An 18,496-nucleotide genomic window follows, 5' to 3' on the forward strand; every position below is an offset into this window, starting at 1 on the left:
TGCAGAAGGCAACACAGAATTGAAGTTTGACCAAGGAAGTGTTTTGGTCCAGTCTGAGCTGTCAGAGACAAGGCAGGTAAACACCTGGCTTGGAAGTGGTATTCAAAACATTCCTGTTCTTCCCTATTCTCTGCAGGACTAACTCTGGGCATGCCACTGTGTCATGTCCTAAGCATTATGGAAGATTTTCTGTTATGAGCTTGTTTAGTTTTCTGTGTCACTTTGGATGAAGCACGCCCATGCTTGCTTGAATGCAACTGGCTGGCAGGATCCTCAGAGTGTTATTCAGAAACCATTTATTCTGGTACTGCTGCCAAAATAAACGGCAGCAATGAACCCAAACAGGTTTGCAGCTGGATCAGTACACCTGGACTGGTGCACAAATATTTGTGCTGGTGCCTGGGAAAGGCAGGGTGGGTGAGGGAGTGATGGAAGGGGCAGATGATCAGGAGGACTCCTTGCCCTGGCAGACCTGGAATACGATGGGGCATCCCAGCCTGTGTGGGCTCCACCAAGCTGTGCTCCAGGCAGGGGTGGAGGTGGGTATGTGGTGGGTAAGGGAGCCATGCAGGGAGGACATGACCCCACCCTGGTACCAGGATGCCATCTGGTCATGCCAGGTGGGGATTTTCTTATAAACTAACCACTTTTTCTGATACTATAGCAGGACACTATTTCTGTGCCAACAACCGTGGGCATAAGGTGAGGGGCCCCTCATGGCCCAGCCCAGCAGTGGTGTGAGGTGGGGTCATCCATGCTACCCTGTGAGAAGCCAGCAGGAATCAGACCCCTGCAGTTTGTGTGTGCAGCAGGAGAGCAGCCAGGGTCAGGGCTCTCCCTTCAGCTGTCCCTGTATCACTGTCACCAGTCTCACGGTGACCCTCCGGGTGCAGCCAAGGGCAGGGTGTGAATGGTCGTGGTGAGCTGGGAACTGGCAGTGCAGGAACTTGCCTGCACGTGAGTCCTTGTCTGGCAGTGGCCTGCCCTCAACAGCCAGGGCAATGCATGCTTGTGGTACCAGCTTCTTCCCTGCCTGGCATCGTACCCCCAAAATCTCCTTGCCTCCACCCAGACATGGGCCAGGGGCTTTGTAGAGTGAGATGGCCACAGAGGGCCTGGCTCTGGCACGTTCACGTGGAGACAGAGAATGAGCCAGGCAGTGAGCTGAGGAGGGGAGCACATCCCACCTGGGTGCATTGAAGGTAAGTGCCCTTGTGGTCCCTGTGCCTCTGCACTGCCCAGCACTGACGCTGCTGCAGAGCCTTCAGGTGGCTGGGGCTCTTAGCTGGACCAGGGCCTCTACAGACAATACTAAGGTTTATTTAATTCAACATTGAAAGCAAATATCAAAACTTTCCCTGGCAACAAGCCACCCAGCTCTTTGCAAAGCACCTTCACATCTCTGCTCTGCCAAGACAGCTGTCAGGGGTGCAGCTCCCTTCTCCCTTTCCATTCAGTGCTTCTCTTTGTACTCTGCCCCAGATAACTATTTTTATGCCATTCTTCAAGCTGTTTGTTTGCTGCCTAACACAGAGTATTGAGGAATCATATAGTATATGGGACAATCAACCATCAGTGTCAGTAAAAAATAAAAAAAACCCCAAAGCCCAGCCCAACTAACCTCATTCTTCACAAGAACTGAAGTTGATAATTACTTATGTGTACTTCTGGGAAAGGGGGGAGCTTTGCAGATGCTCTGTGAGCAGTGTCCAGGACGAAGCCCCAGCCCTAGCAAAAGCAGCCCCACGATGCAGTGTCAGGATCATCCAGCCCCTTGGGCCAGTGCCAGCAGCACATGGCACTTCAGCACGAGCCCAGAAAACATGTGCAGGGTTCACTGCCACCTGCAAGCTTTGCCATAAGGCTGAGTGGCAAATTCTCCTGCTTTAGTCGCCTCAATGGGATGCTCCTGTGGACTATGCTGCCTGTGAAAGCCAGGGAAGCCAGCGGGGAGGGATCAGGCTCTGTTTTCCCCAGATGGAACTTTGTAGCCCCTGTGCTGATTTTGGCACAGTTGTGTGAGCAGGTTCCAGAGAGCTGAAGAAAGCCAGAAAACCCCACAACTTTGGTGGTTTGCTTTTCATTCTGGCTGGGTTATATTTTAGCTTGAAGGAATGGTCTGAGCTCACTTGAGGTGAGCACACAGAAGATATACTGCCATAAGGGGAACAAGAGGAATATGATGGAGGGTGCAAAAACATCCCATGTAGGTTTTCCTATCTGAACTCCATCCTCTGCTATCACAGGCTGAGGTTTTTAGCCTGGTCAATGAAACCTCATGACTCTGGCTTATGCTGGTGCTGAGTAACCTTTTACGGATGTTTCAGCAGTTGGAGGAGCTTTTTTGTTACTGTGCCTTAGGGACCTGATGGACTTCAGAAACAGCAGAGGTGTTGAGCTTTTCCCTCTTGTTATGAAACTTAAAATGCTTGCACTGGCTTCCTGATGCTTTATTATACAGAGGAGTGGCAGATTTGGACCAGATTCCGAGTCATGGTTTTTCCATATGTGTGAGTCATAGTGGCTTCTGAGGGTTGCTACACCGCTCTGCTCAGGGGTGCACAAGGTATTTTTATGTTGGTCCACATGTTTGAGCTGTGCTGAGTGGGTGAGGAGGCGTGGGACGGAGGACAGAGCTTTCCATGAGGATTTGGTATCAGTGGATGAAGAGGGACCCAGTGCAGAGATGAGGATGGGTTGGTAGTCCGTCCATGGTTCTGAGCAAGGGGCATTTCCAGACAGCTGGGGGCTGGATTTTGCTCTCTGAAAGATCCCAGATGTCTAAAGTAAGATCTCTGCATAGCACTGAATTATTTATTGAATAATTTCTCTTGGCAAGGGATCAATACTCTGTAGATATTTTAGATACTTCGAATACTTCTATTTATGTGTGATTACTGGTCTCTTTTAGGACATTGAGCTCCTTGTTAGCATTTTTCCCTTTTTAGTGGATGCTTGCAAAGATCTTGTGTTTTGCAAATACATTTCCCAGCAGTGCAGAGGCCAGTGTTGCTCCTCTGGTTACTTGGAGATTCCCATCCTTTGTCTGCACCCTACCTTTGGGGTTGGGGTTGTCAGGAAGGTGGATGGGAGCTGGAGGGTCAGCAAAGCCCCTGAGTGCTGTGGTCTGCCATGAGCTCTGTCCCCAGGAGCCATGGGGAGATGTGGTGCCATGGTCACACGTGGGCTGTTAACACACCATCTACTTACTTGGAGTTTTTTAAGGAGTGAGATGTTTCTGTAATAATGTATATGCTATAGTAATGCTGGGGGCACATGGTATTATGCAATTAATGCTGTTAATCATCAGTCACACAGAGCAGGGAGAAATTCTGCTTTTTATATATATTTTATATATATGCATATGTACACACAAGCATTTATATCCATGCATGCAGATATATAATGTGTGAAATGCTATGTATAAATGGGACCCAGTACTTCAGCAGCCTTTTGCTGAGACTTTTTCTCTGTCCTGAGTGAAACTGCCTGTCTCCCAAAAAAAAAAATTTAAAAATACACCACTAGGCCAAGTTTATACCACAGCCTCAACTACATGCTGATGCTGAACTGGTCTCTTTCATCCATCCCTGTGCTCTCCCCACTCACTCAGTCACCAGAGGACACAGGAAAGCACTGCTGGCCTCCTTGCCATAAAGTTTATTTGCCTTATTTTCCTGCAGATCCAAGGCTTGATCTGGATGCAAAGCCTTTTTCCATTGTGGATAACTGTGCCTTGCTGAGTGGGAGGTAGGGGCATGGGGACAGTTCCTGGTGGCGTTGCTGCAGCCCTATGGCTGCCCCAGACCCTGAGTTCTGGGTGCACTGAGCCCCCAGCTGGCTCTGCCAGCACAAAAGCAATTTGAGCTAAAGAGGCTTGGGTACTATTGAAACGCTGGTTTTAATAGTCATGTTGGCAAAAGGCCAGTTTCACAGATTGGATGGATCTGATTCTCAAAGGAAAGGGAGAAGGATATTCTTTGTTAGTAAAAAATTATAGAATATAAAAGTTATAAACTGCTTTTATAACATTTCTTGATTGTGGGGTGCTTCTCCAGCATCTGCTCCCCAAAGAAGTGCCACAGCCTCACAGGCACTGTGTGCTATCCACTGCCTCTCACCCTCTCTTATGTTGTCTGAGCACCAGCATAAATAATCCAAAGAAAGAAATTTTATCTCAAAACCAGTTCCTTTTCTTTCCTCTCTTTTTTTTTTTTTCTTCGCAATTATAACTCATTGAGTTATAGTGGAACCACAGTCAGTGAGGCCAAATGCCTTGGCTTTGAGTCCTCTATTATTATTTGACCCTGCAAAGAATTGTGTGATCTAAGTAAAACACAGTAATTGTGGTTGTGCACTGGAGAGACAATTATTTCTCTCAGTGGGTAAAATGAAGCACCTGTAAGAGCTCAGTTTGGTCTGGTTTTTGTTAGATAGGGGGCTTTTTTTTTCTTTTAATGGAAAATATAGTTTTTATGAAAATGTGCTGTCCCAAAAGTCAAAACAGTGATACATCATGTGGAGGCTGTGAGAGATTGGCTTAGGGTGATGTGTCTGAAGGTGAGAGACATTAAATGGAGCAAAGGACTACAGCGAGATGGGCCACTTTAGAGGAGCAAAAGCAGGTATGGTTTCAGAAAGTTGTAAGTAGTATTAGCCTTGGTTTGATCAATAATCCTAGTAACTGCTGAATCCCATGTGTGGCTGATGAACCCTTGCAGAGTACAGAGGGTCTCTGTACAGGCATCCAAGTACGTGTGGGGGGTCAGGGCTGTGGGGTCACCCCTGCCCAGACTGCTCTGGAGGGATGTAGGACAAGCAGTGAAATATTTTGGGTTGCTGTTGTGGTCATGTGTTTATACCACAATTGTGTATGGGACAGAAGCTGTTAGATGTCCTGCAAAACTATGTGAGCCAAGTATTGCCTTGCTTCATTTTGGGGCTGCTTACTGGATTTCCACACAGTGATTCTTTCATAGTTTCAGATACTTCCGGTGTTCCTGTTTTCCCCTTTATGTTTATCACACCCTTTACTCTTTCTCAAGCAGTTTTCAAGTTTGCAGATTGCCTGGTTTCCTGTCTCACAGCAGGGAGTTGTTCTGTAAGGTTTTCTGTAGCTCTCTGTAATGCCCAACAAATACATAATGACATTTGCTCTCTGTAATTAACACTGGTTTTGTTCTGCTGTAAAGCGTGGCATTACCATTTCCATAAACATTATAGTGTAAAATCATTAAAAAATAATGAATTGACCCAATCTCGAACTAGTTGAAAATAGCAAGGTGGCCAAGTGCCACGAGTTTTCCAAATTTTCATGTTTAAGTAAAACAAATGAGAAAAGATCTGCAGGTTTGGATTAAACCTTGTATTGTGTTTGTGGCTGAGGCACAGCATAGTCTGTAATAGTAGACCTCATTAGATCACTTGTTCCCATAAAATCTAGAGAAATGTGAGCCCAGCCTGCTGCAGAGTGGTTGGTGTCCCCTTTCCTCACCTGAGCCCAGCCCCAACCCACACTGGCTTCAGGATGAGGACTGAAGGCTCATCCAGCTTCTCATCCTCTGTGCCCACACAGGGAGCTGCAGAGCAGAGGCTGACTTGGCATCACCTCTCTGGTTTTAATTACAGCAGTGATTAGGAATTCACAGCCTGTGGTGAACCAGCAGCTCCCTGGCCAAGCTGGAGAAGGTCAGAGCTGCATTTAATGGCAGGGGCTCCTCCCCGGAGCCTACATGGAGTTTGAGGAAAAAGGAAAAATTAGAATTATTATACTCTGCAAACAATACACAACATCCCCAAATGCCTCTGCCTGCATGGCTGTGGCAGCCTCTGTGCATGCTTTCGTGAAGATGTTAATTATTGCAACAACTTCCATTTAAATAAACAAATGGTTTCCAGTGATGCAGTCTGACCAATAACTTTGTGTGTCCCTGGGAATGCTGATGCTCCCTTTCCCTTTGGCAAATGAAAACTCTCTTGTAGTGACATAGTCGTGATTTGAGTGCCATTCGTGATTTGAATCCCTATTGCAAAGTCCCCCAAGCCCTCTGTTCAGAGCACTAGGCATGTTTTTTGTTCTGCATAGGAAGGTGAGGGAGAGTGGTTCAAGTTTTGCTGGATGCTTCTTTGTGCAAATCTTCTGTCACTAACCCCATTTCAGAAAAACAACTATAAATCTCAGGATCTGGGCTCTGCAGAACTGAACATGAGAAAAGAGTTCAAAAAGCTGGTAGTGTTTCACTGGTGGGAAATCCCTCTAAATCAGCCCGTCTAGACTGAGATGTTTTAGATGCTGTAAATTCTGTTTCCTCAGTGAAATGAGTGAGCAGCCAGTGCCGTAGCCAAGGACACGGATCCATGGTGACTGCTGGCTGACAGGATATTCCAGCTTGCTCTGAGAGAAGCAGAGGGTCTGTGTGCTCTGAGCCATTGCATGGCACTGGCTCTGCTTTGTAGTTCCCCACTGCAAACAGCTAATTCTCCCAGGTATAGTGAAAAGCTGCTTATTTGGGTTTGGTTTTGTGCTATGAAGTAAAATAGCCTTTTCTAGGGCTTGAACAAAGGGATGGTGATGGGACATTTTGCCCATTTTCCAGGATAAAATGGATCACCCGCCTCTTCCCCACCCCACTGTGAACGCAGCAGGGCAGGAGGATACAGATACTCCGACAGGAGCTGTTCTTCCCAAGCAGGCACTGAAGGAATGGTAGGGAGGATGTGATTGTGTGGCCACACAGAACCAGTAAAATTTTAATTGCATTAGGCATACAACAGAAGCTTGAGGCTGTTCCCACACTGGCTTATGTCACTAAACTCCATTGACTGGAGTTACAGAACCACTTCCAGGAGAAAAAGATGAAAACTAAATTGTACAAGAGAGCAGTTTGTTGCAAAAATGAATAAATAAGCCCTGTTTTGGGGGTGATTGCTGTGAACACAGGCTGGTGGGTGACCTGGAACCCAGTGTCACTGCTGCCTGCCCCAAGGCTGCAGGAGCCCTGCTCAGCCCAGACCCAGGCTGGGAAGTTCCCCTGTGCCAGGCACCCCCAGCTCTTACCCATGGTTGTGCTCTCTTGGCACTTCTCCAGCACTTCTTCCTTCCTTCCTCCAAACCACTTTTTTCTGTCCTTCCTTGCGTATTTGTTTCTCTTTTCCTTACCATGGGAATATTTTAGAAATCCGGTGATGTGAAGTGCCATTTGGAATAAATGGAAATGGCAGAGTTTCCATGTGCCACATGCATGGGTGCCATGCTCTGCTTGCTGGCACCCAGGGCTGCTTGCTTGTGGGGAACATGAACTGCAGCAGGCTGGTAAATCCACCTCAGGCAACAGAAATGGGGCCAAGAAGTAGCAGAAAGGGCACACAAAGGTAACAGAAATGTAGAGAATGGGTGTGGAGAGCATCCTGCTGCTGATCCCGAGGTGACAGCAGCAGCTGTTGGCTGTGCACTCTGGAGTGCAATGCTGCCTTGCTGATGGGTAACCCAGCCCAACTGTGCTGGTTTTTCCTGATCACATGAGAAATGTATTCCCAGAGCATGTGAACCATGAGGTGCTCACCTGCCTGTCTTGACTCGTCAGAGGAGGCTGTGATCCAGGCACCCCGACCCCTCTTTCTGTAGGTATAGGGAGGGGGTGAGGCAGTTCTCTCTGATCATCCCAAACACACCTGGGCCCTCTTCCTGGCCACCATCCCAGGGCAGGTTGGCTGCTCTGAGCAGATCAAATATGGACTAATAATGAATCACTTTAGGATGCAAAACCAGGATTAACTATTGCAAAAGGCAACTTGTTTGAACTCCGCAGTGTCAAAATTGAAAGTGAACAGAAATTGCAGCCCTGACTCTCATGATCTTGCTGTTGATGATATGAGCTCCAGATGTCCATGAATGTCCTCGACCCAGATGGATGTAAAGGTCTGGTCCTGCTTCTACCCAGGCAAACCCTGCAGCTGAGCAGGGCAGAAGCCTAAGGCTGTAGCCAAGCATCCCCTCATGGCAGTGCTGTTCTCACAGGCACCTTCCCAGCTTTCCATTTTCAACTTACCTGCACAGATGGATACAAAACAGCATTTGCAGGCTGCTGTTGAGGGAGTAATTCCCAGGATTTCAGTGTAACCAGCAAGCTGGGTGGCTGCTTTTGGTGGGACAGGCTGTTTCTGGGGGCAGACAGTCTTAATTGGGACTTGCTGAAATGCTTTTGCACAAATAGGCAATTCATCAGTAAATTAATAGCTCCCTTGTTAAGCTCTCCCAGTTTTTGTAGTAAAAGTGTGTTTGTCAGGCTACTTTTCATAATCTAGTGTCGAGAAATATTGAGGGGAGAAATCAGTACTCTGTTTCAGTTCATAGAGTCATTTTATCCCAGAATGGTTTGGTTTGAAAGGGACCCTAAAGCTCATCCAGTTCCAACTGCCCTGCCATGACCAGGGATTCCTTACATTATACCAGGCTCCTCCAAGCTCCATCCAGCCTGGCCTTGAACACTTCCAGGGATGGGGCATCCACAGCTTCTCTGGGCACCCTGTGCCAGGGCCTCGCCACCCTCACAGTTCATCCTAACATAATTGCAGTAGGATAGTCAGTATTTTATCACATGTGGAGATTTCTGAGAAGGTCCTCAAATCTCAGGAGGGTGGTGGGTATTTCCCAGTAACATCATCTGGATGTGATTATTGGAGGGGTTTAACTATTCTTGAAGAGGCTGGTTGTGGTCCCAGAGGGTTTGTACAGCCAGGAGTTCTCTGGGAGCAGAGGTGACTGTGGGATGTTGGCCAGTGTGAGGAAACAGCCTGGGGCCAGAGGGACATTTGGGCCAGAGCTCTCAGGGGTAGATGGATGACCATGAACATGGGCTCTGTGTCACTGTCCCCGTGCTGCTGTCCCTGTGCTGCTGTCCTCACCATTTCACAACCCAAAAGTGAGTGAGGTTAATTGTTTGTTATGTTGGTTTTTTTCTTCTGCAAACGTACCAACCTTTTCCAGAGCTTTGTGCAAGGGGTGTCCCTGTCTTCACCACCTGACCTGTGCCAGCCCCAATGCTCATTTGGCTCAAACACAGGAGAAGGCTACTAGAGGATAGTCCTGACCCTCACGACTTCAGGGCAGTGCAGCCCAGACAGTGTTCCCAGGTGGAAGAAAGGTTTGTGTTAGTGGTGCTGCTGTGTGGGAAGTCCTGGCATCCTCATGGAAGTGAAGCCAGGTAGCTCCACAAGCTGGAGCAAGGCCAGAGGGCAAGAGGGAAGGAGCTGCCTGGGCTCATGTGGCTGAAAAACTTTTTTAGACCTTGGCTCTTGTAAAGTCATAAATAGAGCTGTGGGAAACCTGAGCTGTTTGGATTCCCCCTGGGCAGCAACTGCTTGGCTCATCCTCAGAGGGCTGGCCAATACTGGGGACTCCTCAGTGAGGAGTTGATACAGGGCTGTCATTGTAAACAGGAGTTATTTAAAATGTTCCTTGTGTGCTCAACACCCAAACACAAGTCCCCTGAGGACCGCCTGACCCCTCACCCTGGAGCAGTGAGCCTCCTGCTTGGCTCCTTCTCTCTGGTGGCTGTTTCTGTTTGTGCAAAAGGGAAAAGCAAGGCAACCTGCTGAGTCAGAGTCTAGATCGATGCCCAGTCCACAGCATGACCTTGCCTTTCCCAGGAGCAGCTGTCACTCTGTGAGCCCAGCACAACTCTGTGCAGTCCTGCTCAGGGAAGGCAGAGAAAGGTCCTGGCAGCCCTGAGGGGTCATAGCTGGATCCTAGAGCTTATCCCAGCGTCTCTCACTCCAGATAACTGCAGCTGCATCACCTCCTCTACATTGGTACTCAGCTGTCCTTAGGGAGTGAGCTGTTTGCTCCTGCTCACCCTGCTACGGATGCTTCCTCCTTTCGTCTGTCTCTTCCATAGATGCTGTTTTTCTCAGTGAGGGTGGCCACTGGCAGGCAGCCCGTGGCTCAGCAGAGCAGGGTATCTGTGATGGCTGATGAGGCAAAGCATGTTCTCCTCTGCCCAGAGCCCCGTGCTGCCTCTGCCCACCCGCAGCCTGACCTCACCCGACCTGACCCATCCTTCTGGCTCTTGCAGAGTTTGCAGTCTCGCTGGTGGAGAAGATGCAGGCTCAGGAAATCCTGCGGAGCCTGCGGCTCCCCGAGTTTGATGACCTCAGCCAGTTCTTCCGCAACCTGCCGGCCACGGCGCTGGTGGGCATCGGTGCCTTCGCCGCTGTGGTCGCCTACTGGTTTGCCAGCCGGCCCAGGGCCGTGAAGCCGCCCTGTGACCTGCGCATGCAGTCGGAAGAAGTCGAGGTGAGGGCAACCCCAGCTGGCTTTCCCCAAGATCTGCATGCCTGGAAGTCATAGAACGGATTGGGTTGCAAGGGACCTTAAAGAGGATCTCATTCCAACCTCCCGCGGTGGGCACTAGACCAGGCTGTTCCAAGCCCCTCCAGCCTGGCCTTTAACACTTGCAGGGACAGGGCAGCTACAGCTTCTCTGGGCAACCTGTGCCAGGGCCTCACCATCCTCAAAGGAGAGACTTTATTTCTAGCATCTAATTTAAACCCACTTTATTTCAGTGTGAAGCCACTACCTCTTGTTCTGTCACTGTGTGCCCTTGTAGAAAGTCCCTTTCCAGCTCTCTTATAGGCCCCTTTCATTAAGGTCTCCCTGGAGCCTTCTCTTCTTCAGGCTCAACAACCCCAACTACCTCAGCATTTCCTCATAGGGTAGGTGTCCCATCCCTCTAATCACCTTAATGGCCTCCTCTGGACTTATTTCTACAGATCTATGTCCACAGGGGATGCCAGGAAGGCTTTTTTGTTGTTGTTTTGGTAGTTCCCCAACCTCATCCTAAAATCAACCATGTAATTCACTGTGCCAGGGATCACTTCACCCCTTAATTAACCTTTTTCTGTAAACTAAAAATCTAGAATACAGCATGTTGTTCTCTTAGATTTTCAGTAAAATTTTGGTCTTAGCTTTGCCCAACCATCCATGGCCAAAAATTAGAGGCACTGCAATTGCATGGGAGAAACAACTGAAAGGCAACAGCTGACGAGACCAGATCACCTGGCGCTCTTCATGTCTGCCCATTGCTGAGTTTGGTGCTGCAAACTTGGTAATAGTGAGAAAAATTAAACCTGAATCCATGCTTAGAGGCTGAGGGGTTACAAATTGTTATCCTTGCAAAAGGCTTTAATGATGTGGCTCTGTTTTAAAGAACAGAAATATTTCTGAATATTGTCTCTGCTTATTTTAATATCTGAAAGTGGGATGAGAATTTTTAAAGCCTTTTGTGATGTTCCCTCTAAGATGTCATTGTCTTTTCAATTAAAACAGCTTTTTTAAAAGGTGGGAGGAATTTACATTTTTCAAGATAGTTTTTCCCTGTGGTTAGGGCTTTAGTTAGACTTTTTTTCTGGCTCCCAGCGCAGTCCTGTTTTGGTCATTCTCACCGTGGTTGCCCACTGCTAAAACACCTCTGCCAAGCTCATGGCACTGGGCGCTGGCCTCTGCCTTAGTCTGTCCTTCATGTTGGCCTGGATGGCCTTGTGGAAGTGCTCATGGTGCTAGTCCTGGAGACCTGTGGAGCTCAGAGCAGTTGCTTCCCCCAGCACATCCCCACTCCATTACTTCCAGATCCATAATTCCTTATTACATTCCCTAGGGAAATATCAGTGATCTCAGTGACAATGAGCTGGGTCAAGTGTTCCTCTGTGACCAGAAGGTCTCTGTGTCCCTGAGGTGCTGAGGGCAGTGTGCCCCCCCCTCACATCCTCTGGGTCTTGGGGCAGGCGGTGGACACAGAGGTCTTGCTGGCATTTGAGGAGTGTGCTGCTTTATGGGGGTTTTTCCCCAGCTCCCACCCCTTGAGCAGTGCTGATGGCTGTGTCATCTCGTGTCACCTCATCTCTCACAGGGCCTGGCCGGGGCGCGCCGCTCGGTGATCGGGGACAGCCCACAGCTGCTGACGCACTACTACGATGATGCCAGGACCATGTACGAGGTCTTCAGGAGGGGATTCAGCATCTCCGGTGAGAGCACAGTGGTGAGGAGGTCTAGGACCAGAAGCTGGGAGAGGTGGGGACCAAGCCATGCAGGTGTTCTTACTCCATGGTCAATGGCATCGTCACAGAACCCTCACACTTGAGACATCACTTCCCACTCCCAAAAAGCCATGATGGCCCTTCCCTGCTCTACCATAACTATTTCCATGTCTGCTGTTCACGGTGTCCTGCCTCATTGGATGCAACAATGTCATGGTCAGATTATTATTTTTGGTACCATAAAAAAACCCAGTAGATCTGCACATATTCTGCCCCACAAGACAGAGGTAAATGAAGAACTTGGTAGTTGTATGGAGGAATGGATTCCTGCAAGTAGGTACCATTAACAAATTATTCAAAATTTTCAAATTTTCATCTGGTCATGCACTGCTGTGTGTTGTTTTACCTTCCTTCAGAGCAGGCTGGGCTAAACATAGTAGTTTTCACATTTTTAAATCAAGAGGCAGCGCAAGTAGTGGGAGCTGGTGTTTGGGATGGGTGCCTTATCAGACACTAATGCTTATGTGACCTTTGGAGAAGTGTCTTTTAATGAGGCTCCTGTCAGTGGGGAGGACTGAAGCCTTTTTGGGGGATCCCAGCAGCTCTTCTCCCATCAGATGCACTTGTGGGGGTAATTTGCTGGAGATTTCTGTGAAAACCAACCCATTAACTATGGATTTACTCCTGGAGAGCTCCCCGACATTGTAGCCCCATGTATGAACTCCTGGCACTCCCTCCCCATAACTCATCATCTCTGCTTGTGTCTTTCAGAGAATGGTCCCTGCCTGGGGTTCAGGAAGCCCAAGCAGCCCTACCAGTGGCTGTCCTACAAGGAGGTGAGCTGGGTGTGACACCCACTGCACATCCCCTTCCCCTGCCCAACACAAGAAGGGGTGTTGGGGTGCCTGCACATTAGACCAGGGGGTTGCTCATGCACCATGTGATGCTTCCTGGTGTCCCCACCCTGGCACATCCAGGTGTTGCACGGGTGTGTCAGCTTTCAGGAGCTGGCTCCATGCCAATGAGCTCACTCCTGAAAGCAGCCCTGAGGCACTCTGGAGCCATGGGGCATCGCCGACCTCACCAGCTGCTAGTCAGCTAATGATGGTTCATGATAACATAAAAATTGGACTTTTAGATAGGAAATACAATCATTTGAGAGCCTCTCTGTAAGTCTTTGCTTAATTTGGTATTGTTTATATTCCTCTTTTTTAATGTATCTTTTCCTCACCAAATTCCAGGTGGCTGAAAGAGCAGAAGCTCTGGGTTCAGGCCTTTTGCAGCAGGGCTGCAAGCCATCCACGAAGCAGTTCATTGGTGTCTTTGCTCAAAACCGTCCAGAGGTGAGATTTTTATGTCCAACTTGATATTCAATTAATAATGTTCCTGACCTGTCAGCTTGTTCTCAAGTTATATCTGCTCTCATGGCCCCTTCTCACCTTTGTGCTTCCATGTTCTCCTTCAGTGGATCATCTCTGAGCTGGCTTGCTACACCTATTCCATGGTGGTGGTTCCCCTGTATGACACCTTAGGTCCTGGAGCCATTCGGTACATTGTCAACACAGGTAAAATCAAAACTGATGAGATCTCAGTTTTGTTGCTCAGAATGGCTCATTTTCTGCTTCTAACAGACAGAGGATCACAGAATCCTAGAATGGTTTGGGTTGGAAGGGACCTTAGAGCTTATGTGGTTCCAACTCCTCTTTGTTGGCAGGGACACATTACGCCAGGCTGCTCCAAGCCTCATCCAACCTGGCCATGAATACTTCCAGGGATGAGGCATTGTGATTATACTTGTTGAGTATAATTCACTTAGTCTAAGTCTTGAATTCACTTAGGGAGGTTCCTGAGAAGCTGTGTGTCCCTGTGCTGCCTCTGTTGCATTTTCCACATGCCCAGTTGTGCATAGCCATGGTTAAGGGCTGCTCTGGATGTGGGAATTACTCCATGGCCGCCCACTCCTGTGTTGCTTGATATTTTGCCTCCTAGATTTTTTAATGCATGTGGGGACCAATTTTAATATTTTGAACTGACTCCCAGAATAATCTTAAATGAGAACTACAGCTTTGAAATTGACTTAGGTTAGCTAAGACTGAATTTTTTCCTCATTTTTCAAGAGAAACATGTGTTGTATGCTGGGATTTCTGGTGTAGCCTGGAGTGACTGTCAGAACTGATATAAGGTTAGCTATGAGCCAGACTTGCATTAAAGAAGATTTATTGCAAACAGCTTGTTTGGCTGATTTTTTTTGCAGCTGACATTTCCACGGTCATTTGTGACAAGCCTGAAAAAGCCAGGATACTCCTTGACCATGTGGAGAGGAGAGAAACACCAGGCCTGAGGTCTATCATCCTGATGGACCCATTTGAGAAGGAGCTGGCAGAGAGAGGGAAGCGCTGTGGGGTTCGCATCCAGACCATGCAAGAGGTGGAGGTCAGTTTGCTCTCTCTCCCCTTTTACTACTTTTTGTATTATCTGTAAAAAGACAGTACAATGTACAGGGACTTGTGAATTGTGTGCCAGGTTCAGTGTCTGTAGAGCACAAAAGAGCAGCTTGTGGCTGGTAATACTGATGTTTGGTGCACTTGCCTCTTGGTGTTATTCTTTGTTGATAGCAGAGCCGACATTTCAATTCTTTATCCTCAAACACTCTATCAGCATGGGAAGGGGGTTGTTGTTTGAGACACTGTCCTTCTACAATGTTACTGATAAGTAAATTTTACAAAAGGAAGGCCTTGTAAAATCATGGCTCAGGGCTGTTTGGCTAAGTAGAACAGGACTGTGGAAAAGAGACTCAGCTGAATTAGGGGTATGAAAACGACTTATATAACCATTGTGTGTTCACATCGTGGTGTATGGTGGTTGGGTGAATTATGTTTGCTATGCTTTAAAACAATGTAACTGATAATGGGCTAACTGCTTTAAAAGGCCTGGTTTTTGCAATAAAGCAGCTTTCCTTTGCACCTGCCTGGGGACTCTGTGTTACTATGAACCCTCACCCACACCACAGCCTCACACTTGTTTGAAACACCCTGGGTGCAGCTCAACCAACCCAAACACTACTTTAAATCCAAGGAAGGCACTGCAGTTAAGGCAATAAACTCCGGATAATGAAGATGGCCTCAGTGTCAGCTAGGAATTTGTCTGCTTTAGCTCACACTCTCCCTTAGTGGTTTGCACATTATTAGCAAATGGGTTACACTGCAGGAATTAAGGAGGAAATCACTTTTGTTACTTTCATTTCTTCCAGGACTGTGGCCGTGAGAATCGACACGTGCCTGTGGTGAGTGTTGCTTTGTTGCTTTTCTCACTTACAACAGCAGCAGAAGGCACCTTAAAGCTCATCTCATTCCACCCCCCTGCCATGGGCAGGGACACCTTCCACGGCTGCTTGGCTGCTCCAAGTCCAATGTCCAATCTGGCCTTGAACGTTTCAGGAATGGACAGCCACAGCTTCCCTGGGCAACCTGTGACAGGGCTTCACCACCCCCACAGGGAACACTGTGCAGTATTTGCTTTATTCCCTCTACCTGGAACACTTAATTGAGATAGCTCATCCTGCTATGAATGTGTTTATGGGACAGGAGTTAAATGCCATTGTAAAGCTAGCCTAATTCCACTTCCTTACCCTGGTGGCACTGGGGGAATGTCTCTGTACCCTTCACTTTCTGCTGGGGTTCCTATAGTTCAGAAACACTACTTGGTAGTATTTATATGGGATATTTTGGGAAAATTGCTTTGCTATTTTTCACTGGCTGCTCATATTCATACAAAACTCTCAAAAGCAGCTTCTGATATTCAAGCTGTTTATTTAATCATTCATGACCCAAAATAGTGCACGTATGGGGTGGTGCAGAGAAACAGAGATGCTGCTGGAAATGGTAACAATCAGCAGCTTTGCAATCTTGTCCCCTGTTGGGGAGTTCTTTTCAGAATCGACCTATAAATTGATGAATTATCACAAGTTATCCTACATGTCTACAGATACAGGTGGTGGCTTGGAAAATACTAACTGTGAGACAAACACTAAAGCACGCCCTTAGTGCAGCTGGAGCACAGCATGAAGGGAAGAATAGAGTCTGCATGGGCTGAAGAAACCTGGTTATATATGCTGAGGAGAATGATAGCTTTTAATGTCAGAGCAAAAACATAACTGGTTTGATCTTTAGGTTTCTACAATGTCAACAGTCTCTGCCACTGACATGTCTGCATTTGACTGATGTGATTTTCTTAATCTTCTTTTGTATTTCTAGCCTCCTCGACCAGAAGATCTGTCAATTGTCTGTTTTACTAGTGGCACTACAGGTAAAAGAGGCATTTTAATCTAGAAATGTTAGAATATCTTACGAAATTAATTATTAATCTGACCTCAATACACACAAACTTGCTGTTATACTGATATGGCAATGATATTTCTAGGCATTTTTAATATTTAAGAATATATAGGTTTATATACTTCTGTAGATTGCAAATTAAAAATAACAATATATTTCTTTTTCAGTTGAATTCTCTGATGTACTCTTTGCCAGTATGATTTTCCAGTTGTCTGAAAATCCACCCATATGTCTTCTTCCCATTTGTCGTGTAATTGTGAAACACTTGGTTGATTGGTATTTATCTTTTGCAAAGGTTTTTTTTAAAAAAACCCAAAACTTAAAATGTCATTCCACAGCTTTCCATTCTCTGTATCCTAAACACATTGATGTCTCCAGCCTCACCAAGGTCCTTGTCACCTCCATTTCCTCCTCTTGTGTGTTGCTTATGACACCAAGTGCTGTGAGGTTTGGGACGAGCCTGGGCAGCCCATGGTGCTGGTACTCGTGTGCTGCTGGCCTGTTTTTCTTGATAAGAGAAGCAGGATCATTTTCCTGCCTGTTCTTAGCAGAGGCAGTTCTTTCTCCTCTCTCCAGACCCTGGTCTTCATCAGCTTGCAGGAATTTCCTGCTCTTGAGAACTCAGCCTCTGTAACATGTCCCTGAAAGCTGTATGGGCAGATGCACAAGGCATCACTGCTTGGGACACTGCTTTTACACGTTCCTGCAGAGAAGGTCCATGTTCCAGGCACTGCTGGAGCAGCTCTTCCAGATCCACTTGTGCTGTTGGGATTGCCTAATGCTTGGTCCTACGCCAAAGCATCCTCAGTTTGGTCTCAGCAGAAGATGCTGGGAGCTGCTGGTGCTCCTCAGATGGCGGGTCAGGCTGAGCACAAGGGAACACCTTCATCCTCCACCTCCCAGAAAAGACTGGTGCCTCAGACCAGGTAGGCAACTGCTTTATTAACTCCAAGTACAAACTCAAGATGTATTAAAAGGGTTTGGGTATTTTATCTTCATGTATGGTCCTTAGTTTTGAGATCTGCACTTCAGAGTGCCCAGGGCAGAGCACTGAGGGAAAGGAGCCTGTGACTCTGCTCTGTTCCAGCACTGGGAATTCCTAAATGGGAAATACAGAACTCAGTGCTGTACATGAACATCACAGCCATGTACAGAGTGCAAAGTGGCCGGGCCCAAATGGGAACAGTAGGAAATGGAAGGAGCCATGCCATGGATACAGCAGGGCACAGTGTGTTTCTGTGCATGTTCAAGTGCTGAGTAATTATTTTTCAAGTCACATTATTGTTGATATTTTTATTTCTAAATAAGAAATTCTGCATAGAGAAGGTTTCTTTTGATTTTTTTTTTAATTTGCAGATGCAATCATGGGCCAGTTTCCGATTTTGTGCTTTTCTTAGAAACATGCTCAGTTACAGAAATAGGACAACCAGCAAGTTCATTTCCCTTCTCCCATTCAAATCAGAGATTTCCAATTTTGCAATTCATCTCAAACTGAACCCTCTCATAACAACACTTTGTGATGTATGAGCCCATCCTCTGCTGCTGCAGGACTTTGCACATCACTCTCTGCTTTTTCCAGAGGTTGCATTAACACTCTGATCTGTTTTCTACATTGTGCTTTGATGTAAGTTTTATATAGCCCATGTAATTTTTAGTGACTAAATTTAGAATTTTCTTCCAAAGGATACATTCTCTAGGGTTTTTCCAATTCCAAAGGGCTTTAAATATTTTTTATGGCGTGACAAAAATCTCTGCTGCAGAATTTGTTACCTGAAGATTGTAAAATTGTAAAGAATTCCTCAGGAGCAGACTTTAACACTTGCTTTTCTTTGATAGGACCAGATGCCCCAATGCCTCCTCAGGGAGAAAAGAGAGGCTGAAGTTACTGATCTTGGATGACAAGACCAACTTCCATGGCTGTGCCAAGAAGTCATCAGCACTTGGAAATGGGCCAAAGGCACATAGAAAACAAGAAACAATTTTTCATGTTGGCTACTCCAGAGAAATCAACTGTTATTTGCTCAAGGATCCACTAATCCAGGTGGATAAAAATTGCTTCCCAGTGGTTTCTCCCAGCCTGGCAGTGCATGTTCCTTTTTGCCAGAGCTCCCCAGGGGAGGAAAGTGCTT

At 47.0% G+C, this 18,496-nt stretch overlaps 1 protein-coding gene across 12 annotated transcripts in view; it reads left to right on the plus strand.

The window, feature by feature from the left end:
- Positions 1–18,496, plus strand: part of ACSL6 (acyl-CoA synthetase long chain family member 6) — a 57,709-nt gene that overhangs the window by 16,680 nt on the left and 22,533 nt on the right. For all 12 annotated transcript variants that reach the window (XM_030284268.4, XM_030284272.4, XM_030284273.4 and 9 more), the window contains 8 exons: positions 10,074–10,294; positions 11,907–12,021; positions 12,805–12,869; positions 13,275–13,376; positions 13,499–13,598; positions 14,288–14,466; positions 15,284–15,316; positions 16,287–16,338. In XM_030284268.4, the coding sequence (XP_030140128.3) occupies positions 10,074–10,294; positions 11,907–12,021; positions 12,805–12,869; positions 13,275–13,376; positions 13,499–13,598; positions 14,288–14,466; positions 15,284–15,316; positions 16,287–16,338 (867 nt within the window). The remainder of the gene's footprint in view (positions 1–10,073; positions 10,295–11,906; positions 12,022–12,804; positions 12,870–13,274; positions 13,377–13,498; positions 13,599–14,287; positions 14,467–15,283; positions 15,317–16,286; positions 16,339–18,496) is intronic.

This window comes from Taeniopygia guttata, chromosome 13 (genome assembly GCF_048771995.1).
Source record: "Taeniopygia guttata chromosome 13, bTaeGut7.mat, whole genome shotgun sequence".
NCBI lineage: Eukaryota > Metazoa > Chordata > Aves > Passeriformes > Estrildidae > Taeniopygia > Taeniopygia guttata.